This window comes from Thunnus thynnus, chromosome 24 (assembly GCF_963924715.1).
Source record: "Thunnus thynnus chromosome 24, fThuThy2.1, whole genome shotgun sequence".
In the NCBI taxonomy this organism is placed as follows: domain Eukaryota; kingdom Metazoa; phylum Chordata; class Actinopteri; order Scombriformes; family Scombridae; genus Thunnus; species Thunnus thynnus.
The window spans coordinates 10,270,445-10,294,758 of record NC_089540.1 but is presented as its reverse complement, the minus strand read 5'-3'; the positions used below and the strand labels follow the sequence as shown (position 1 = coordinate 10,294,758).

Sequence of the window (24,314 nt, the reverse complement as noted above, 5' to 3'; positions counted from 1 at the left end):
TCCACCCAGAAAGTGTGAAGTAAACTGTCACGATTTATTGCTAAACATATGAACCCTGACAAGAATTCTCACTCTCCAGACGACCAGATTGATTATTTTGTTATTTTGACCAAATTTTATAGTTATAAATCAAAATTTACAAGCATGAAGCTAAACATTTCTAAGATGATTATTTATGTCGAACAATATATTTCACTTATAGCTCAATGTATCAAAAAAAAAAGTGGTTAAAACATAAAACTCCTGTGAGCTTTACAAGGTTCACTGGTAACTGAAACTGAACTGACAGCTGCTCCACTTTCTCTGCCTCTTACACACATCAGTGACTCCGAGTCTGCTGAACATGGACTTAAGATCTAACAAATGGCACGTTCATTCCTATGAAAGTTGCTCAGTGGTCAGCTCACTGTACAAGTTCATAATAGAAAGAGTCATAATTGACTTTGCAGTTCAAGGTGTCCTGTCTACAGTTTTATAGACGTCTCTTTTACAATGGTAGTCTATGGGGAAAATGGGGCGGTGCGAGCATACCGCCATTTCACAAAGACGAAAGAAGACGGATGTCACCGCTCTTCCGCCTTACTGGATCGTTTCTTTAGATCGTGGGACTCAGAGACGTAATACGCTGTTTTATATTACAATTTAGAAACGAATCTCAGTGTATGTTACAGTTTAATATGTAGACATATTTATTCTAGTGAGAACTTTATATTATAACATTGATACCATCAGAGATCAGTATAGTTGAGAGGAAACTTGCAGCGATGATGACACAAGCTGCAGTCATGACGATCTTTTTTGTTTTGGGCGTCTTTCCAAAAGGTAAGAGAGAGATGTTACAGTAGTCTGTACTTTTAAAGAAGTCGTTTTTCTGCTGACATTGAAGGAGGATTCCTGTGTATTTTTAACTCTAACCCAAAGTGAATGTTTTGAGAAGAAATATTGAATCCTGCTGATTTATTCTTGTTTTCCACAATTAAAGTGTGACAGGTGAATGTTTCTTGCTGGTGATAATTTTTATTTACAGCAAACTAAGACAAAAAGCAACATGTGTAATTTATTAGAAATTTAATTACGATATATTAGTCTGTCTCGAAAACAGCTACTTGTTCTTCTTCCTCTTTTCAACATCCGTGTTCATCACAGCCAACCATATTTATGAATCAAAATGAAGCTTAATGTGACTCACACTCTGTTTCACTTTTAACATCACTGTTCAGTCTCTATAATAAAGTTTAGTACTTTACCTGCAGCCTGTCCTACTTTGAAAAGCAAAACTATATTTGCTGAAATAAATCATATTTTATCACTGAGTTGCAGTTTCACCATTACATTATAAATCATTTTGAGCAGTTAAGTATCAATTTATAACAGAAATTGTGTTGAAATGTTCACATCAACCTAAAGTTCACACACAGCTTAAACCCCATATTTCTTTTCCTCCATGCAGGTCTAACAGCTGTGATACAAACACAGCAGACTGTGATGGCAGCAGTAGGAGAAGATGTCCATCTCAGCTGTCAGCTCATGCAGTCTAGAGATGTTACTCAAGTCATGTGGCAGAAACTTTCACCTGATGGGAAGAAGAAGGATCTTGCTGCCAACAACAAATACTCTGGGCAAGAAGTGAATCCTGGTTTTCAGGGGAAAGTGGAGTTTAAAGATGCTGGACTGCAGAACTGCTCCATAGTTATCAGGAAGGTGATGGAGCAGGATGAAGGCTGCTATCTCTGTTTGTTTAACATATTTCCTGATGGTTATCTGACAGGCAGAACCTGCCTCCAACTCTATGGTGAGCTCCTTTCTTCACTTTTGAAGACATATTTGTGGTGAATTACAGTTTTAACACATTGATGGCAGTTAGAAATGATGGCTGTTCAATTGTCTGCTTGCCGTCATCGTGCCATGAAATGCAAATGCTTCAAACCACTAAAAGCATGTTGTGCATACTCTGCATTTCACACACTTTGCCTCCAACTGTCATAAAAGTTAATTTTATTCCCAAATGTAAGAAGACATGATGGTCATGATATTTAAATTATAATATAATTATATCAAATTCCTCAGTTTGTGAAATGAAATGTAGGAAACAGAGACAACTGCTCATCGTAATGTCTAAGAACCCAAAGATTTCTTAAAACACTTGTTTTATTCAGTCTACAGCCTGAATATATTCAATTAATAATGTTATAAAACAGAGGAAATCAGCAAACTAGTTGATATTTTTAACCACTTGCTCCATGTGATATTTCTTTAATGTTTTGTCTTTGCAGAGCTGCATGAACCCATTCTACAAATCAGAGAATCAAACTCTACTGAAGAGACAGTTGTGTCCTGCTCGGCCACAGGTCGTCCTGCTCCCACAGTAACTCTGAATGTCACACAACAAGACCTCTACTTCTCTCACAGCAGCACAGTCAGTGTCACCAACACCAACGGTACAGTCACCGTCACCACTACAGCTGTGCTGTCTGGTTTCCATGGAAACGGTGCTCAGGTTGGATGTGCAGCACGACTGCTCTCAGTCCCTGAAATTCAAGTGTTTAAGACGATTCCTGCTGATGGTGAGAAACACTTCCAAAACCATAGATTTATAAAACATTTATCACTTTATGATAAAGCAACTGTAGTTGCTTTATGAATGTTTAGTGTTTCATATCACATGTTTTCCTCTTTTTCTCATAGATTTCACTTTGATCGTTGTATTGATCACAGCAGTGGTCGTTGTTTGTGTTGCTGTAGTCGTCACTGTCCTGCTCAGACGTAAACATAAGAACAGGTAATTTCAACGTTGATCTCAATATCTGTCTTGTTGTGATACCAGTGTCTCACAGTTAATATGGTAATAATTTATTGACATTAAGAGGAAACACAGAGCTTAAAGAATCTATACAGACAACACCTATAAATAAATAATATATAAATGTTCTTAAATCCTTCATTCTGTCAGACAGGGATGATGAGGAGATGGAGATGACACAAGAACCAATCAAAGACCCTGATGAGTAAGAAAATTTCATAATTATTCACTTGTTTATATTTATTATTAATTGCTTCTTCAGAAAATTATTTAATCTGTCTTCTCTTTGTCTGTTATGGTTAGGGTTAGGGTTACTATTTAAGTTCCTTTCTGTGTCTATATCTCTCTAACTAATGTGTTATTTATACATGAAGCTGATTCTGATGCACTTTACTCTTCATGGTCCATTGTGTACTCATAGTCAGCCTGTTTATCCACATAACTGTTAACTGTCAGAGTCATTCAGTGATAGAAATATGTATGATGTATTGTAATAATGTGAGTGGAAATTGTCTCATGTTTTGTTTTTATCTGAAGGTACAAAACACCTTTAATGAAGCAGGAGAACCAGCAGATCTGGCGACAGACATCTCAGGAGGAAAATCCAAAAGAGGAGAAACAAGAACCATCATCTTCATCAACACACAGTTAGAAGTCTGTTTAGTGACAAACAATAACCTACAAGACTGTAGTTTCGATACAAAGTCAGTCAGACTTGAACAAAGCTGCATCAAAGCATGTGTTGGTAAAATGTTCAGACATTGAAAAATAATCAAAATGTGTCCTGAACAAGATGAATCTCTCATCTTATATCTCCAGATCAAAAAGATTAATGTACACAGAGGTTTTGATGTTTTTGCCCCATAGTGTGGGGCCCACAATGGGCCCAAAGCTGTTTACCAATAGGACTGGAATGTAAAATTTAAATCTGTGTATGTGGTACGAAACATTTTGGTTTTTGTCACTTTATTTGAAGAGAATTGATTGGCTGTAGTTCCTGTCAGTATTTGTTCAAAGTTTTGATCTGCTGAAGGCCTTTTGATTGTTTTTCTCACCCTAATGGTGGCACATGATTATCTAATCACCATCAGCTGTGCTACTAGGGCGTGGCCTATATAACATACCAGTGCCTGTGTCCTACAATGATAGTTGATCTTGATTAGGGCCTGAGGGCTGAAATGTCATCCATATAAAAGGGAAATGCATATGGAGCCAGAGTGTGTAACACTTTTTTCCTACTCTTGAGTGAAATACCGACAAACAGGTTTTTGATAGATGTCGATCATCAACATCATGAACATCTGTGTGGGTTTATGTAGATAAAGACATCAGTGTGTTTTCTGAGCAGGAACCTCTGATTCCAGTGATACAATCCCCCAACATTAACAAGAATGATGAAGACTGTGTGTACAGCTGTTACAGGCTCCTTTAGTCTTATAGTAAGATGTGTTTTATCTAGACAATCTACAGGCTACATATACAATCAGCACACATATAAACAGAAGAATACATGATGTTACATGATGTATAAATAGTGTGTGTGTGAGTGTTTTTCCACTGCAGAGGGCGCTGCTGCTTCTTTAATGGAGACACAGCAAGAGGGAGGAAAGACAAACTAAACCACTCTCACCATATCAATAATAAAGCATATTATAAACTGTAAAGATAGACTACTGTAACATAATAGCATCTGAATCACTTTATTAATCAAAAAAATGACTAAAATGATGTTTAACAGGTGTTTGCAATATCCCACAGCTGATAAATAAGAAGCACTTCACCAACAATGTGTAGTTGATAAATAAACATACTGCTTATCTTAAACACACCCAGCCAAAACCTTCCTTAAATAATAATTTTTAAAAAACACTGATTTTTTTAACAATCACAAAACGTAACTTACCCTCAGATGTACAAACACTTTACACAGGAGTCAAATCCTTTAAAGTCTCACAAAACACTTGAAAAACACAAAACTGGTGGAAAACAAATCCCTGTCTGAGTGCTAGAAGAGGAGAAACCTGATCACCTCCTAACCTGATTGGCTTCATTACACATAATCAAATTCTCAGTTCATCAAACTACTTTGTATCTTTTACAGTTACAGTTTAGCCGAGTGCAATAAATCATTTACTTCAGAGAGATTTTATTGGAGTTTCTGCCAATCAAGCAGGAAGGTGGCGACCAATCAGAAACATAACTAGTGTGCCTGTACACTCATTCTTTCTTTTTATTTATAACAACACCTGAATATCCACAGCACTGCACTGATGGATGTGTGGACGTCGGAAGCTAAAGTCAAGGCTGGGAGTGAGGGAGGAAGGGACGGATGTTTATGTCCATAAGTTCAACATTATGAGACTTTTAATATTTAACTAGGCAATTGTTGGTTAAAGAGGTGATCAGCAGATCCCTCCCAGCCCTGAGTCCATGAGAGGAGGAGTGTTGCTTGGCTAAGGTATGTGGAGATATCTGATATGGAAGGAGGAGTGCAGTTTATTGGAGGTCAAACCTTGCTGTCCAGCGTCCTTGAAGACAAGCAGAAAGTGTAAAGAAGAACGCAGATGACAGCGTCAAGGCTTCTACAATCAGCTATTCTTTGGAAGAAAAGAGAGCAAAGAGGAAGAGAAAAGAAAACCCTTTTTTATGTATAGTTCTGTGCTCATTAGTCATGTTTCTGGTGAGAAGTTGGACGGCCTGCTTGCTGTGTTTGCTAAGTGTGACTTGTGTATTTAAGTTATATTCATGTGTATGTTGGGTTTTCAGTTGTCAGTGTTTTTTCCTCCTGTGTTCCCAGCCTGCTCTTCCCTCCACACCTGCCCTGCATCAGTCTTGGCTCTGCCCTGCTCCCTGTGTTTTCTCCAGCCAATCAGCTTCTTTCCTGTTCTCCTGTTCATCTCCTCACTCCCCTCACTTGAGTTTCTCTGCCCCACCTGCACCTCATCTCCTGGTTAGTTCTGTTAGTATTTTGAGTCCTGGTTTTCAGTTTAGTGTGGTTTGATCCTTTGTTCAGTTCAGTTCTCTTCAGTACACTGAACACTTTACAGACTTTATTGAACACTGATGCACCTTTTCACGCTTTGCCCTTGTTGCTCTTTTTAAAAGTGAGCACATTCAACTGGTCTTTTTGAAGAGTCGACACACAGTCCGGCCTGCGTTCCTTTGAAGAATACAGTACGGCTTTGTCAAAGTCTTCAGAGTTAGGTGTTGTCGGACATGTAGTCATGTTGATTAGATTCTAAAATAATTAAAAATGGTTGAGTTGTTCTGTTTCAATTCTTTTGGATCATGACTTGTGTGTGTGTCTTATATTGCTTTTGGATATAGTTCTTCTGAATGAGTTATCATCTGGTTGCTAAAGAAGAAAAAGGAATTGTGGGAGAAATGTTGATTTGAATATAGGGGCAGTCTGGAGTCACAGTTATGCAGACGTGTTCTTGGAGTGGTGAACTTACATATTTTGTATAACTTATTTGCATATCTTGAATACAGAGCTGGCTGTGAGCCATATTGGTTCAGATATGATTCCTGTGAGTACTCTTTATTCAAATCAGCGTAGTGTTTCATCCTCCAGGCATCAAACTCATTCTCAATAAGCTTTAAAGCTGTTTCACTGTTGAGCACCTTACATGGTTAATCTAATATTATTGCATCATCTGTTCCATCAAGATAATGACTGTAACACTGTTTTATAACAAAATAAAGTACTGATGATGTAAATATTTGTGAGTATAACTATAATGATATATAAGTCTTAGTTAGTTGGAGTAAGAACTTAAACTATTTTCCTTGGTCATGTAATCTTTTATGTGCTGTTATTAGTCTGTAATTTACACTCTTTCCTGTCTCTTAGTCTCATGATCATATTGTACAACAACCTGTTACGCAGCTTCCAAACTGAAAGAAAAAGTAAAAGGAGAATATGGAGTCACAAGAGTCATGCAGACGTGTTCTTGGCTTGGTGAACTGTCACCAGGACATTTGCTATAACTGAGACACTACTTTGTTATCATTTTATTACATAAAAAGGATTTAATATTGTACGATTATACACATATTACACATGCTGGATTTAACAGCAGTTGTTTTGTCAAGTGATATTTCAAAGGTCGAGAATGAGTTTATAATCTGAAATTTTAAGCCAATGTGGATGAGAAGTCCTTAAGGTGCTCAGAAAACAATGGACATTAAAATATCTTCACTTAAATGTTGACTGTGTAAATTCTATCTGGTAATGAAGACTATGTGATATGATTGAAAGCTCCAGAACATCTACTAAATGGACCTTGTGGCAAAATAGTTTTGTCAATCTGAATATTTGATTGTAATTAAGCTAAATAAATTAGGAAGGAATTTAGTATTTTTCACTAAATGACATAACTTGCAGCATAGAGAAACAACATTAAGGTCATAATTACTTAAGATATAATAATAATAAAATATTTTCATGGCTAATCAATAAATGTGTAGGTGGGTTGTGTTATGTTGGGGGAATTTGAACATTACCTCTGTTGTATTACCTCAATCACTGTAAAATCCTGGTGGCCCTGAAAGTAACCAGTAACTACAACACAGATTATAATCACATTTAACTTTTTCATCTGGATGTGAAAACTGAAACTCTGAGAATTTCATAACAATAAATAATCATAAATGGCAGTTTTAATTATTGATAAACTGTAAATTACTGTTTGTATACATTATATATTTTATTGATATTGTAAGATTCTCTGAACAAACTTTAATGTTTGTGACTTGTTAATTATTGTGTGTATGAACATCATCTACGCATTTTGTTAACCTTCTAATAGTGTTTTTGTCAAGGTTGTCCATTTATTTTCCATTTTTATAGCTATATTACTGTGCACGTCAATGGAAATAAGCGGATGTCCTACTGATTATTTGAGCCGTTTATGACTGCAGAGTGGAGCCAGTAAGTAAATTCTGTTGCCATCCTGATTTATGGTAGGCATGATTAAAAAGGAGAGGCTGAGCTACGTGTCCAACACTGTCTCTGTGTGAACGTCATTTCTAGGAAACAGGGTTGAAGTTTCTGGAGTGTCAGTGTCATCAAGTCACAAGGAGTCACCACAAACAACATCTCTGCTGGTACGTCCAAACCACACATTACTTTGATAGTGAGAATGTTAACACTGTGTATTGTTTCAATTACTAATTTGAGCATAAAAGTGATGATTAGTAAAACCGACCAAATCATGTGACTGTTTTTCTCAGGACTGTTGTTAAAAATATTGTGACTTTCTTCTGTTAGCAGAAGACTGCAGGACTGTACAAATGAACTAAAATTCACACTTGTGCATTTAGCTGATTGATCATTGCTTCAATGCTTATAACATATTAACTAAAATTCTCAAGGAAGAAGTTGTGATAAAGAACTGACACAAAGTGGTTGCCCTTGCTTTATGTATCATTGAGTGGAGACGTGGATACTTTTCACTCAGTGGCTCCATTTATGACAGTGCAAATGGATTGTAAACATTGTAAAGAGACACATGAGGACAGGTATGTATGTGCAATAAACGTGTTCAATAGGTTTTATATATTTGTTCCTCTTTTCTCAGACAGTTCCGCCATCTGTGACGTCTCTCTACACTTAGACACTGGCTGGATGTGTTTGGAAAGAGCTGATCCACTGAAGTCAGACAATGGATTTACAGAGTGTACATGGTGCGCTTTGACAGACACACCATTTTACATTTTCAACATTTGGATTTGAGTATTTTGTGTCATTTATCACTGACATCCACCGCTGCCTGGGATGTAATCTGGTCATGGCGTTTTCTTCACATTTCCTGATTACCTGCGCTCTACTCATCTGCTTATGTTCTGCTAATGGTGAGATTCATACTCATAAACACAAGAAGATCTGAATAAATATTTGCAAAGATTATTGCAAAACAGACAGTTTATCTCATTTTTTCAGACCTTAAAGGCATTAACCACAGTCTGCTGGGTTATGTGAAAAATACAAACTAATGTCTTTCTTGGTTTCTCAGCACATTATGTGAAGAAGCTTCACTAACACCAGTATCAAAATTACCATTAAGTTGATTGGACACTTCTCTGGTTCAGTGCTTTTCATGGTTTGATAAAAGAACAATGAAGTTACCACTGCTGCACCAGGTGTACGTAAATGCGCACAGCCCCCGACTACAGGTATTCACTGGTAATCAAAGGAAAAAAAACTTACATACGTTACATATTTATTATACATTAGGTGGCATTCAGTCACCACCTGTTAACTTAAACTGAACTGACAGCTGCCTCGGTGTCTGACTCCATCCTCTTTGCCTCGTACACAAAGCAGTTTATTGTGGTGTTAAAGGATCTTCTGCAAATACAAAAAAGGAAAGAAATTGAATGTTTCCGTTTTTTCCGCCTGACTGGATTGTTTCTTTACATCGTGGGACTCAGAGACATAATATACACTGTTATATTACATTTTATAAACGAATCAGTGTATGTTACTGTTTCATATGTAGATCTATATTTATTCTAGTGGTAACTTTTTATTTTCACATTGATACCGTCAGAGATCAGTATAGTTGAGTTTAAACTTGCAGCGATGATGAGACAAGCTGCAGTCATGACCAACTTTTTTGTTTTGGGAGTCTTTCCAAAAGGTAAGAGAGAGATGTTACAGTAGTCTGTACTTTTACAGAAGTCATTTTTTCTGCTGAAATTGAAAGCACCGTGATGTTTCCTGTGTATTTTTAACTCGAACCCAAAGTGAATGTTTTGAGAAGAAATATTGAATCCTGCTGATTTATTCTTGTTTTCCACATTCAAAGTTTGACAGGTGAATGTTTCTTACTGGTCTTACTAATCCCTGGATGAAAACCTAATGCAAAACCACAAAACATAATTTTAAAAACTATTCATAACTCCTCCTGTTGTGGAGCCTATTTGGGGTTCCACCTAGTTTTTTACCAAGTTCATCTGGGCTGAAAACAATGGTGTCTCAAACTTCCCTAAAATCAAAAAATAAAATAGGGCCTGCTGGCCTTTAATCACACGTCATAAGCAAATAATAAAAATATCATGAGCAATTAAAGTGACTCACACTCCATTTTACTTTTAACACCACTGTTCAGTCTCTATAATAAAGTTTAGTACTTTACCTGCAGCCTGTCCTACTTTGAAAAGCAAAACTATATTTGCTGAAATAAATCATATTTTATCACTGAGTTGCAGTTTTACCATTACATTATAAATCAATTTGAGCAGTTAAGTAGCAATTTATAACAGAAATTGAGTTGAAATGTTCACATCAACCTAAAGTTCACACACAGTTTAAACACCATATTTCTTCCATGCAGGTCTAACAGCTGTGATACAAACACAGCAGACTGTGATGGCAGCAGTAGGAGAAGATGTCCATCTCAGCTGTCAGCTCATGCAGTCTAGAGATGTTCTTCAGGTCACATGGCAGAAACTTTTACTTGAGGGGAAGAAGAAGAATTTTGCCACCTACAACAAACAGTTTGGACAAACAGTGAATTCTGGTTTTCAGGGGAAAGTGGAGTTTAAAGATGCTGGACTGCAGAACTGCTCCATAGTTATCAGGAAGGTGATGGAGCAGGATGAAGGCTGCTATCTCTGTTTGTTTAACACATTTCCTGATGGTTCTCTGACAGGCAGAACCTGCCTCCAACTCTATGGTGAGCTCCTTTCTTCACTTTTGAAGACATATTTGTGGTGAATTACAGTTTTAACTTGTTTCACATTGATGGCAGTTAGAAATGATGGCTGTTAAATTGTCTGCTTGCCGTCATTTTGTCACGAAATACAAATACTTCAAACCAATAAAAGCATGTTGTACATACTCTGCATTTCACACACTTTGCATCCAAGTGTCATAAAAGTTAATTTTATTCTCAAACGTAAGAGGACATGATGGTCATGATATTTAAATTATATTATCATTATATAAAATTCCTCAGTTTGTGAAATGAAATGTAGGAAACAGAGACAACTGCTCACCATAATGTCCAAGAAGCCAAAGATTTCTTAAAATACTTGTTTTATTCAGTCTAAAGCTCAAATATATTTGATTTATAATGTTATAAAACAGAGAAAATCAGAAAACTAGTTGATTTTTTTTTTTTTTTTTTTTTGTAACAACTTGCTCCATGTGATATTTTTTAATGTTTTGTCTTTGCAGAGCTGCATGAACCCATTCTACAAATCACAGAATCAAAGTCTCCTGAAGAGACAGTTGTGTCCTGCTCGGCCACCGGTCGTCCTGCTCCCACAGTAACTCTGAATGTCCCACAACAAGACCTCTGCTTCTCTCACAACAGCACAGTCAGTGTCACCAACACCAACACTACAGTCACCATCACCACTGCAGCTGTGCTGTCTGGTTTCCATGGAAACGGTGCACAAATTGGATGTGCAGCACAACTGCTCTCAGTCCCTGAAATTCAGGTGTTTAAGACGATTCCTGAAGTCCAACGATCATCTGCTGTTGGTGAGAAACACTTCCAAAACCACAGATTTATAAACTGATTATCAATTTATGATTCTGATATTTGTTTTTCTTTCTTCAGGTTGTTTTTCTTTCTTCAGGTTTTAATGATGAATCTGGATCCAATATCTGGTAATGAAGACCATGTGATATGATTGAAAGCTCCAGAACATCTACTAAATGGACCTTGTGGCAAAATAGTTTTGTCAATCTGAATATTTGATTGCAATTAAGCTAAATAAATTACAGTTGAAGGAATTTAGTATTTTTCACTAAATGACATAACTTGCAGCATAGAGAAACAACATTAAGGTCATAATTACTTAAGATATAATAATAATAAAATATTTTCATGGCTAATCAATAAATGTGTAGGTGGGTTGTGTTATGTTGGGGGAATTTGAACATTACCTCTGTTGTATTACCTCAATCATTGTAAAATCCTGGTGGCCCTGAAAGTAACCAGTAACTACAACACAGATTATAATCACATTTAACTTTTTCATCTGGATGTGAAAACTGAAACTCTGAGAATTTCATAACAATAAATAATTATAAATGACAGTTTTAATTATTGATAAACTGTAAATTACTGTTTGTATATATTATATATTTTATTGATATTGTAAGATTCTCTGAACAAACTTTAATGTTTGTGACTTGTTAATTATTGTGTGTATGAACATCATCTACGCATTTTGTTAACCTTCTAATAGTGTTTTTGTCAAGGTTGTCCATTTATTTTCCATTTTTATAGCTATATTACTGTGCACGTCAATGGAAATAAGCGGATGTCCTACTGATTATTTGAGCCGTTTATGACTGCAGAGTGGAGCCAGTAAGTAAATTCTGTTGACATCCTGATTTATGGTAGGCATGATTAAAAAGTCAGTTGTCATGGAGATGGCTGAGCAACGTGTCCAACACTGTCTCTGTGTGAACGTCATTTCTAGGAAACAGGGTTGAAGTTTCTGGAGTGTCAGAGTCATCAAGTCACAAGGAGTCACCACAAACAACATCTCTGCTGGTACATCCAAACCACACATTACTTTGATAGTGAGAATGTTAACACTGTGTATTGTTTCAATTACTAATTTGAGCATAAAAGTGATGATTAGTAAAACCGACTAAATCATGTGACTGTTTTTCTCAGGACTGTTGTTAAAAATATTGTGACTTTCTTCTGTTAGCAGAAGACTGCAGGATTGTACAAATGAACTAAAATTCACACTTGTGCATTTAGCTGATTGATCATTGCTTCAATGCTTATAACATATTAATTAAGATTCTCAAGGAAGAAGTTGTGATAAAGAACTGACACAAAGTGGTTGCCCTTGCTTTATGTATCATTGAGTGGAGACGTGGATACTTTTCACTCAGTGGCTCCATTTATGACAGTGCAAATGGATTGTAAACATTGTAAAGAGACACATGAGGACAGGTGTGTATGTGCAATAAACGTGTTCAATAGGTTTTATATATTTGTTCCTCTTTTCTCAGACAGTTCCGCCATCTGTGACGTCTCTCTACACTTAGACACTGGCTGGATGTGTTTGGAAAGAGCTGATCCACTGAAGTCAGACAATGGATTTACAGAGTGTACGTGGTGCGCTTTGACAGACACACCATTTTACATTTTCAACATTTGGATTTGAGTATTTTGTGTCATTTATCACTGACATCCACCGCTGCCTGGGATGTAATCTGGTCATGGCGTTTTCTTCACATTTCCTGATTACCTGTGCTCTACTCATCTGCTTATGTTCTGCTAATGGTGAGATTCATACTCATAAACACAAGAAGATCTGAATAAATATTTGCAAAGATTATTGCAAAACAGACAGTTTATCTCATTTTTTCAGACCTTAAAGGCATTAACCACAGTCTGCTGGGTTATGTGAAAAATACAAACTAATGTCTTTCTTGGTTTCTCAGCACATTATGTGAAGAAGCTTCACTAACACCAGTATCAAAATTACCATTAAGTTGATTGGACACTTCTCTGGTTCAGTGTTTTTCATGGTTTGATAAAAGAACAATGAAGTTACCGCTGCTGCACCAGGTGTACGTAAATGCGCACAGCCCCCGACTACAGGTATTCACTGGTAATCAAAGGAAAAAAACTTACATACGTTACATATTTATTATACATTAGGTGGCATTCAGTCACCACCTGTTAACTTAAACTGAACTGACAGCTGCCTCGGTGTCTGACTCCATCCTCTTTGCCTCGTACACAAAGCAGTTTATTGTGGTGTTAAAGGATCTTCTGCAAATACAAAAAAGGAAAGAAATTGAATGTTTCCGTTTTTTCCGCCTGACTGGATTGTTTCTTTACATCGTGGGACTCAGAGACATAATATACACTGTTATATTACATTTTATAAACGAATCAGTGTATGTTACTGTTTCATATGTAGACCTTAATTTATTCTAGTGGTAACTTTTTATTTTAACATTGATACCATCAGAGATCAGTATAGTTGAGTTTAAACTTGCAGCGATGATGAGACAAGCTGCAGTCATGACCAACTTTTTTGTTTTGGGAGTCTTTCCAAAAGGTAAGAGAGAGATGTTACAGTAGTCTGTACTTTTACAGAAGTCATTTTTCTGCTGACATTGAAAGCACCGTGATGTTTCCTGTGTATTTTTAACTCTAACCCAAAGTGAATGTTTTGAGAAGAAATATTGAATCCTGCTGATTTATTCTTGTTTTCCACATTCAAAGTTTGACAGGTGAATTTTTCTTACTGGTCTTACTAATCCCTGGATGAAAACCTAATGCAAAACCACAAAACATAATTTTAAAAACTATTCATAACTCCTCCTGTTGTGGAGCCTATTTGGGGTTCCACTTAGTTTTTTACCAAGTTCATCTGGGCTGAAAACAATGGTGTCTCAAACTTCCCTAAAATCAAAAAATAAAATAGGGCCTGCTGGCCTTTAATCACACGTCATAAGCAAATAATCAAAATATCATGAGCAATTAAAGTGACTCACACTCCATTTTACTTTTAACACCACTGTTCAGTCTCTATAATAAAGTTTAGTACTTTACCTGCAGCCTGTCCTACTTTGAAAAGCAAAACTATATTTGCTGAAATAAATCATATTTTATCACTGAGTTGCAGTTTTACCATTACATTATAAATCAATTTGAGCAGTTAAGTAGCAATTTATAACAGAAATTGAGTTGAAATGTTCACATCAACCTAAAGTTCACACACAGTTTAAACACCATATTTCTTCCATGCAGGTCTAACAGCTGTGATACAAACACAGCAGACTGTGATGGCAGCAGTAGGAGAAGATGCCCATCTCAGCTGTCAGCTCATGCAGTCTAGAGATGTTCTTCAGGTCACATGGCAGAAACTTTTACTTGAGGGGAAGAAGAAGAATTTTGCAACCTACAACGAACACTTTGGACAAACAGTGAATGCTGGTTTTCAGGGGAAAGTGGAGTTTAAAGATGCTGGACTGCAGAACTGCTCCATAGTTATCAGGAAGGTGATGGAGCAGGATGAAGGCTGCTATCTCTGTTTGTTTAACACGTTTCCTGATGGTTCTCTGACAGGCAGAACCTGCCTCCAACTCTATGGTGAGCTCCTTTCTTCACTTTTGAAGACATATTTGTGGTGAATTACAGTTTTAACTTGTTTCACATTGATGGCAGTTAGGAATGATGGCTGTTAAATTGTCTGCTTGCCGTCATTGTGCCATGAAATACAAATACTTCAAACCACTAAAAGCATGTTGTACATACTCTTAATTTCACACACTTTGCATCCAAGTGTCATAAAAGTTAATTTTATTCTCAAACGTAAGAAGACATGATGGTCATGATATTTAAATTATATTATCATTATATAAAATTCCTCAGTTTGTGAAATGAAATGTAGGAAACAGAGACAACTGCTCATCATAATGTCCAAGAAGCCAAAGATTTCTTAAAATACTTGTTTTATTCAGTCTAAAGCTCAAATATATTTGATGTATAATGTTATAAAACAGAGGAAATCAGAAAACTAGTTGATTTTTTTTTTTTTTTTTTTTTTGTAACAACTTGCTCCATGTGATATTTTTTAATGTTTTGTCTTTGCAGAGCTGCATGAACCCATTCTACAAATCACAGAATCAAAGTCTCCTGAAGAGACAGTTGTGTCCTGCTCGGCCACCGGTCGTCCTGCTCCCACAGTAACTCTGAATGTCCCACAACAAGACCTCTGCTTCTCTCACAACAGCACAGTCAGTGTCACCAACACCAACGCTACAGTCACCATCACCACTGCAGCTGTGCTGTCTGGTTTCCATGGAAACGGTGCACAAATTGGATGTGCAGCACGACTGCTCTCAGTCCCTGAAATTCAGGTGTTTAAGACGATTCCTGAAGTCCAACGATCATCTGCTGATGGTGAGAAACACTTCCAAAACTACAGATTTATAAACTGATTATCAATTTATGATTCTGATATTTGTTTTTCTTTCTTCAGGTTTTAATGATGAATCTGGATCCAATAAGAGTAAGTTAACTTTAAAGTTGTCTAAAGTCAAACTTCACATTTAAACTGTAGTTGCTTTATGAGTGTTTAATGATTCATATCACATTTTTTCCTCTTTTTCTCATAAATTTCACTTTGATCGTTACATTGTTCACTGCAGTGTTTGTTTGTGTTGCTGTAGTCGTCACTGTCCTGCTCAGACATATTCACCACAACCAATATTAATGTTCTTCAAAGTGAGTCAGCTGTGCAGTGACTCAGTTTCAGTTTCACTTGCTGCGACTAAGTTATATGTTCAAGAGAAACTTGTCACAGCCATCGACTGTATTTATATACAGTCAAAGATCACAGCAAAGTAAGTTGTTGTGACACAGACTTCGGGGAGGTCATACAACAGATCGATGTTTGGATAAAGTAGAAGAAGTTATGTTAGCATTTAAAATTAAGAATGTGACCATGAACATTTCCCACCTTCCTCTTTTCAGGGGAATGTCATTTGATTAATAGCTGTACTGAAACACACTAACAACATGCTGTTTATCTCCAGGTGGAGGAATGTCGTCATCAGGGATTGCACTTCTGATTGCAGCTGTAATGTTTCTTTCCTGCATTGTTGTTGCTGCTGTGATCAAGCGAAAAAAGTGAGATTTTGCATAATAAATATCAACCAAGTTGTACAATATCTTATCTTTATGTTTAGTGTGTTTCCCACAGTAAAATAAACTCTGCTTTTCAGTGGCTGATACTGTGTCACAGACTGATCTCAGGGTGCTGTAGTGCCATCTAGTGTGCTTTTGAGGAAGTAAAGACTAGGCTTTTTTTTTTTAAGAATGAGAAATTAAAATATAATGGCACTAAAGAGGATTGAAGTAACCCAAATTTAGCATCACTAATTCAAATTTCTGTTAAATTGGTACTTCTTCCTTTTTAATGTGATCTATACTGTGAAATGTGAAGTTAGTGCAAAAGAAGATATTTATCTATCAATATGTATATACAAAGTTTGAATTAGAGCTAATATGTTACATAATAGACATATTTATTTGACTTTAAGTTTACAATTCAGTCCAGGCAGATAAATGGTCTGATAGACATGCAGGGTTTATGTTGGCTACAGTATGACTATTAATTGTTTTTACTCATTCCATTCATGTGTATTGCGGTGTTGTCTGTCCAGTGATGTATGTCTCTATCTGGAAAGTGCTGGAGATGGTGGAAGTTGATGGACCTGATCAGAAAAAATAATGGGGAACATTTTGTCATGATGATTTTTAGAAGTCATGGCATGTCATCAATACCATTAGGATGTAATGACCTCACATTCATCAGGATCAGGACCTGGAGGGGGACTGGTTCCCTTTTTTGTTGTTAGCAATTTCACCAATGTTCCTGTGAAGAGATAAGAAATAGTTACTTTATGATACTAATCAGTAATAAATGAGTTCATATGAATTCCTGAAATTAATCTTTAAATATTCTTCATGGCCTTATTAATTTATATTATTCTATCATCTTTTTTAATTGATTTGATTTATTTGATTTACTTAACTTTAATCAGTTTCACAAATCTTAACAAAGCTAAAACTCTTTAGTTTACATTAGTTTTTAATGAGTCTCGTATAATCTCAAAGTAAATAGCTAGAAAACTAAATGCTGTTAGCTTGCTAAATAGTTTCTGGTTTACCATTTACTATCATCAATCATCATTTATCATCATTCGTGATTATCAGCTTTTCTCTCTCTTTCTTTCTCTTTTTTTTCAGTCCTGGACAGATAACTTCTCTCTGTTTGGCATAAACGTTAGTCAGTGGAAACAATAGGGACCCCTCTGTGTCTCGGTAGGAACAAATGTGCACCACAATGAGGTGGAAACCAACGATGTGGCAGAAAGTTTGGGGTGACATTTGGCTACAAGTATTCACAAGTACTTAAAGGAAAAAAACTTCCATATCATAATTTGTGGACTGACATTTCAGAAAGAGCCGGATTAGTCCACCAGATGACCTCTGACTTTTTCCCTGTTTATTAACTGGATTTAGTGGGAGAAGGCCCTTGTTGTTTTCACACTAGTTGTTTTCTTAAGGAAATGTGACTGAGGACTGTTGCTTGCTACACACTGACTCTCCTAGAAACTAAGTGCAAGAGTGAGCTGAAACTCAGAGCAACAGTTGTCTTTCAGTCCTATTTTTGTCGTTACATGCAGCCTTAATATGCAGACCACTCTGCTTGACAGATTTATTGGTTCATGTTTCTGTCAACAGTGATGTGTGTTTCTAGTCTTTAAGGTAAAGGTTTCTAGGTTTGCAATGTGATGCTGAAGTTGATTTGCTGTGTTTGTTAAGTGTGACTTGTGTATTTAAGTTATATTCATGTCTATGTCGGGTTTTCAGTTGTTTTTTTCCTTCTGTGCTCCCAGCCTGCTCTTCCCTGGACACCTGCCCTGCATCAGTCTCGTTGGCTCTGCCCCGCTCCCTGTGTTTTCTCCAGCCAATCAGCTTCTTTCCTCTTCTCCTGATCGTCTCCTCACTTCCCTCACTTGAGTTTCTCCGCCCCACCTGCACTTCATCTCCTCGTTAGTTCTGTTAGTATTTTAAGTCCTGGTTTTCAGTTTAGTGTGTTTGGATCCTTTGTTCACTTCAGTTTTGTTCTGTCTGCAGTCTGCAGTCTGTTGTATTTGGTTTCACCTGCTCTGGTCCACAAAACAAAACAGAACAGGAAGAATGATCACAGCGAGCAAAACCTGTTTCAATGTTCATTTGGGCTGCTGACTGTTGTTTTAAGACAGAGTTGAAAGATTGTGAACCTGTCATTTAACATACTGCATCTTATACCATTTAATTGTGGAATTATAACACAGTTTATTATTTAATAAGGTGGGCACAACATACAAGCTGTATCATTTTTATTTATTTGCTAAGTCTCTAAACTCATGATCTCAAACTCAAGTTAATTAACAGAATAGTGCACATTTGATGCAAGACATGTTTAAGTGTGTGTGTGTGTGTGTGTGTGTGTGTATGTTAGAGATCAAAATTTGAACTGGCCAATGAAAACTGTGGAGCTTAGAGTCAATTACAAAACATTTCCTTTTATAGATGCAACGTTTTGGTGCACAGAGTGGTTCTAAAGTCTATTTCTTCTTCGTTATACAGTTTTCTGGGGAGTGATATTTGAGCAAAATCATAACACGATAAGCCTTGGTCAGTTGGATTGGTACATTAAACACTGTTAACATTGCATTCAGTTCAATGCCAAAAACACTTAACTGACTTTGTCGAACACCGATTATTTTAAAATAATTAAAAATCATTCTTTTTCAATTCTTTTGGATCATGACTTGCTGTGTGTGTCTTATATTGCTTTTGGATTTAGTTCTTCTGAATGAGTTATCATCTGGTTGTTAAAGAGGAAAGAGAAATTGTGGGAGAAATGTTGATTTGAATATAGGGGCAGTCTGAAGTCACACGCAGACGTGTTCTTGGAGAGGTAAACTTACATATATTGAACACAGAGCTGGCTGTGAGCCATATTGGTTCAGATATGATTCCTGTGAGTACTCTTTATTCAAATCAGCGTAGTGTTTCATCCTCCAGGCATCAAACTCTTTCTCAATAAACTGTAAAGCTCTTTCACTGCTGAGCACCTTACATGGTTAATCTTCTATAGTTGTGTCATCTGTGCCTTCAGAATAATAAAGTAATAGCACTGTTTTATAACAAAATAAAGTACTGATAAATATTTGTGAGTATAACTATAATGATATATAAGTCTTAGTTAGTTGGAGTAAGACCCAAACTTAAACTATTTTCCTTGGTCATGTAATCTTTTATGTGCTGTTATTAGTCTGTAATTTACACTCTTTCCTGTCTCTTAGTCTCATGATCATATTGTACAACAACCTGTTACGCAGCTTCCAAACTGAAAGAAAAGGTAAAAGGAGAATATGGAGTCACAAGAGTCATGCAGACGTGTTCTTGGCTTGGTGAACTGTCACCAGGACATTTTCTATAACTGAGACACCACTTTGTTATCATTTTATTACATAAAAAGGATTTAATATTCTACGATTATACACATATTACACATGCTGGATTTAACAGCAGTTGTTTTGTCAAGTGATATTTCAAAGGTCAAGAATGAGTTTATAATCTGAAATTTTAAGCCAATGTGGATGAGAAGTCCTTAAGGTGCTCAGAAAACAATGGACATTTAAATATCTTCACTTAAATGCTGACTGTGTAAATTCTATCTGGTAATGAAGACCATGTGATATGATTGAAAGCTCCAGAACATCTACTAAATGGACCTTGTGGCAAAATTGTTTTGTCAATCTGAATATTTGATTGAAATTAAGCTAAATAAATTACAGTTGAAGGAATTTAGTATTTTTCACTAAATGACATAACTTGCAGCATAGAGAAACAACATTAAGGTCATAATTACTTAAGATATAATAATAATAAAATATTTTCCCGGCTAATCAATAAATGTGTAGGTGGGTTGTGTTATGTTGGGGGAATTTGACCATTACCTCTGTTGTATTACCTCAATCATTGTAAAATCCTGGTGGCCCTGAAAGTAACCAGTAACTACAACACAGATTATAATCAGATTTCACTTTTTCATCTGGATGTGAAAACTGAAACTCTGAGAATTTCATGACAATAAATAATTATAAATGACAGTTTTAATTATTGATAAACTGTAAATTACTGTTTGTATATATTATATCTTTTATTGATATTGTAAGATTCTCTGAACAAACTTTAATGTTTGTGACTTGTTAATTATTGTGTGTATGAACATCATCTACGCATTTTGTTAACCTTCTAATAGTGTTTTTGTCAAGGTCGTCCATTTATATTCCATTTTTATAGCTATATTACTGTGCACGTCAATGGAAATAAGCAACTGTCCTACTGATTATTTCAGCCGTTTATGACTGCAGAGTGGAGTCAGTAAGTAAATTCTGTTGCCATCCTGCTTTATGGTAGGCATGATTTAAAAAGTCAGTTGTCATGGAGATGGCTGAGCTACGTGTCCAACACTGTCTCTGTATGAACGTCATTTCTAGGAAACAGGGTTGAAGTTTCTGGAGTGTCAGAGTCATCAAGTCACAAGGAGTCACCACAAACAACATCTCTGCTGGTACATCCAAACCACACATTACTTTGATAGTGAGAATGTTAACACTGTGTATTGTTTCAATTACTAATTTGAGCATAAAAGTGATGATTAGTAAAACTGACCAAATCATGTGACTGTTTTTCTCAGGACTGTTGTTAAAAATATTGTGACTTTCTTCTGTTAGCAGAAGACTGCAGGATTGTACAAATGAACTAAAATTCACACTTGTTACAGCATTTAGATGATTGATCATTGCTTCAATGCTTATAACATATTAATTAAGATTCTCAAGGAAGAAGTTGTGATAAAGAACTGACACAAAGTGGTTGCCCTTGCTTTATGTATCATTGAGTGGAGACTTGGATACTTTTCACTCAGTGACTCCATTTCTGGCAGTGCAAATGGATTGTAAACATTGTAAAGAGACACATGAGGACAGGTATGTATGTGCAATAAACGTGTTCAATAGGTTTTATATCATATTTGTTCCTCTTTTCTCAGACAGTTCCGCCATCTGTGACGTCTCTCTACACTTAGACACTGGCTGGATGTGTTTGGAAAGAGCTGATCCACTGAAGTCAGACAATGGATTTACAGAGTGTACATGGTGCGCTTTGACAGACACACCATTTTACATTTTCAACATTTGGATTTCAGTATTTGGTGTCATTTATCACTGACATCCACCGCTGCCTGGGATGTAATCTGGTCATGGCGTTTTCTTCACATTTCCTGATTACCTGCGCTCTACTCATCTGCTTATGTTCTGCTAATGGTGAGATTCATACTCATAAACACAAGAAGATCTGAATAAATATTTGCAAAGATTATTGCAAAACAGACAGTTTATCTCATTTTTTCAGACCTTAAAGGCATTAACCACAGTCTGCTGGGTTATGTGAAAAATACAAACTAATGTCTTTCTCAGTTTCTCAGCACATTATGTGAAGAAGCTTCACTAACACCAGTATCAAAATTACCATTAAGTTGATTGGACACCTCTCTGGTTCAGTGTTTTTCATGGTTTAATAAAAGAACAATGAAGTTACTGCTGCTGCACCAGGTGTGCGTAAAATGTGCACAGCCCCTGACTACAGGTATTAACAGGTACTCAAAGGAAAAAATCTTACGTACGTTACATATTTATTATACATTAGGTGGCATTCAGTCACCACCTATTAACTTAAACTGAACTGACAGCTGCCTCGGTGTCTGACTCCATCCTCTTTGCCTCGTACACAAAGCAGTTTATTGTGGTGTTAAAGAAACTTCTGCAAATACAAAAAAGGAAAGAAATTGAAGGTTTCCGTTTTTCCGCCTGACTGGATTGTTTCTTTACATCGTGGGACTCAGAGACATAATATACACTGTTATATTACATTTTAGAAACAAATCAGTGTATGTTACTGTTTCATATGTAGACCTATATTTATTCTAGTGGTGACTTTTTATTTTAACATTGATACCATCAGAGATCAGTATAGTTGAGTTTAAACTTACAGCGATGATGAGACAAGCTGCAGTCATGACAATCTTTTTTGTTTTGGGAGTCTTTCCAAAAGGTAAGAGAGAGATGTTACAGTAGTCTGTACTTTTACAGAAGTCATTTTTTCTGTTGAAAGCACCGTGGAGGATTCCTGTGTATTTTTAACTCTAACCCAAAGTGAATGTTTGAGAAGAAATATTGAATCCTGCTGATTTATTCTTGTTTTCCACAATTAAAGTGCGACAGGTGAATGTTTCTTGCTGGTGACAATTTTTATTTACAGTAAACTAAGACAAAAAAAACACCATGTGTAATTTATTAGAAATGTAACTAAGATAAACAGCCTGAGGCCCTCTGAAAAACAATTTTTCAACATCTGCAGTCACCAAAACCAACCAGCACCACATTTATGAGTTAACATGAAGTGTGGTGGAAGATTTTCAGACAGGTCAATAAATCTTCAGGTCTCCCACAACATTTTTAACATTCAAGAAACTCAGAATTATTCAGACTCAAGGAACACACTTCAAACTGGCAGAGTTCAATGTGAATAAGTTTACTGTGCATCAAGTGTAATACAGAGCAAACCGAGGCTTCAATCCCAGGATGAAAACTTAATGTGAAACCACAAAATAGCATTTTAAAAACTATTCATAACTCCTCCTGTTGAGGAGCCTATTTGGGGCTCCACCTAGTTTTTTTTACCAAGTTCATCTAGGCCAAAAACAATGGTGTCTCAAACCTTCCTAAAATCAAAAAATAACCTTTAATCACACATCATAAGCAAATAATCAAAATATCATGAGCACTTAAAGTGACTCACACTCTTTTTCATTTTTAACATCACTGTTCAGTCTCTATAATAAAGTTTAGTACTTTACCTGCAGTCTGTCCTACTTTGAAAAGCAAAACTATATTTGCTGAAATAAACAATATTTTATCACTGAGTTGCAGTTTCACTATTACATTATAAATCAATTTGAGCAGTTAAGTATCAATTTATAACAGAAATTGTGTTGAAATGTTCACATCAACCTAAAGTTCACACACAGCTTAAACCCCATATTTCTTTTCCTCCATGCAGGTCTAACAGCTGTGATACAAACACAGCAGACTGTGATGGCAGCAGTAGGAGAAGATGTCCATCTCAGCTGTCAGCTCATGCAGTCTAGAGATGTTCGTCAGGTCACATGGCAGAAACTTTCACCTGATGGGAAGAACAAGAATCTTGTTATTTACAACAAAGCCTCAGGGCAAGGAGTGATTCCTGGTTTTCAGGGGAAAGTGGAGTTTAAAGTTGCTGGACTGCCGAACTGCTCCATAGTTATCAGGAAGGTGATGGATCAGGATGAAGGCTGCTATCTCTGTTTGTTTAACACGTATCCTGATGGTTCTCTGACAGGCAGAACCTGCCTCCGACTCTATGGTGAGCTCCTTTCTTCACTTTTGAAGACATATTCATGGTGAATTACAGTTTTAACTTGTTTCCTTATTTCATTGTGCCATGAAATGCAAATACTTCAAACCACTAAAAGCATGTTGTACATACTCCACATTTCACACACTTTGCCTCCAAGTGTCATAAAAGTTAATTTTGTTCCCAAATGTAAGAAGACATGATGGTCATGATATTTAAATTATAATATGTTTATATCAAATTACTCAGTTTGTGAAATAAATGTAGGAAATAGAGACAACTGCTCATCATAATGTCCAAGAACCCAAAGATTTCTTAAAATATTTGTTTTATTCAGTCTAAAGCTCAAATATATTTGATTTATATTGTTATAAAACAGAGGAAATCAGCAAACTAGTTGATATTTTTAACAACTTGCTCCATGTGATATTTCTTTAATGTTTTGTCTTTGCAGAGCTGCATGAACCCATTCTACAAATCAGAGAATCAAACTC

General features: G+C 36.2%; 2 protein-coding genes across 3 annotated transcripts; both read left to right on the top strand.

Moving 5' to 3' along the window:
• Positions 1–364: 364 nt before the first annotated feature.
• Positions 365–4,442, top strand: LOC137177038 (OX-2 membrane glycoprotein-like). 2 transcript variants are annotated; one of them, XM_067583118.1, is made up of 6 exons: positions 365–822; positions 1,451–1,792; positions 2,274–2,564; positions 2,686–2,779; positions 2,955–3,005; positions 3,338–4,442. In XM_067583118.1, the coding sequence occupies exons 1-6, from the start codon at positions 765–767 to the stop codon at positions 3,450–3,452; spliced, it is 951 nt and encodes a 316-aa protein (XP_067439219.1). In that variant the 5' UTR covers positions 365–764; the 3' UTR covers positions 3,453–4,442. The 2 variants fall into 2 exon arrangements, with proteins under 2 accessions (XP_067439219.1, XP_067439220.1); XM_067583119.1 differs by having other exon boundaries at positions 2,951–3,005; positions 3,338–3,381.
• Positions 4,443–9,386: 4,944 nt separating this feature from the next.
• Positions 9,387–11,339, top strand: LOC137177445 (OX-2 membrane glycoprotein-like). The gene is made up of 3 exons (XM_067583785.1): positions 9,387–9,444; positions 10,141–10,482; positions 10,986–11,339. The coding sequence occupies exons 1-3, from the start codon at positions 9,387–9,389 to the stop codon at positions 11,330–11,332; spliced, it is 747 nt and encodes a 248-aa protein (XP_067439886.1). The 3' UTR covers positions 11,333–11,339.
• Positions 11,340–24,314: the final 12,975 nt, after the last annotated feature.

Coding starts and splice junctions, on each gene's coding strand:
- LOC137177038 (XM_067583118.1), top strand. CDS start 765: ATGATGACACAAGCTGCAGTCATGACGATCTTTTTTGTTTTGGGCGTC. Junction 1,793..2,273: donor AACCTGCCTCCAACTCTATG/GTGAGCTCCTTT, acceptor TTGTCTTTGCAG/AGCTGCATGAACCCATTCTA. Junction 3,006..3,337: donor CCAATCAAAGACCCTGATGA/GTAAGAAAATTT, acceptor TTTTATCTGAAG/GTACAAAACACCTTTAATGA.
- LOC137177445 (XM_067583785.1), top strand. CDS start 9,387: ATGATGAGACAAGCTGCAGTCATGACCAACTTTTTTGTTTTGGGAGTC. Junction 9,445..10,140: donor TTTGGGAGTCTTTCCAAAAG/GTAAGAGAGAGA, acceptor TCTTCCATGCAG/GTCTAACAGCTGTGATACAA. Junction 10,483..10,985: donor AACCTGCCTCCAACTCTATG/GTGAGCTCCTTT, acceptor TTGTCTTTGCAG/AGCTGCATGAACCCATTCTA.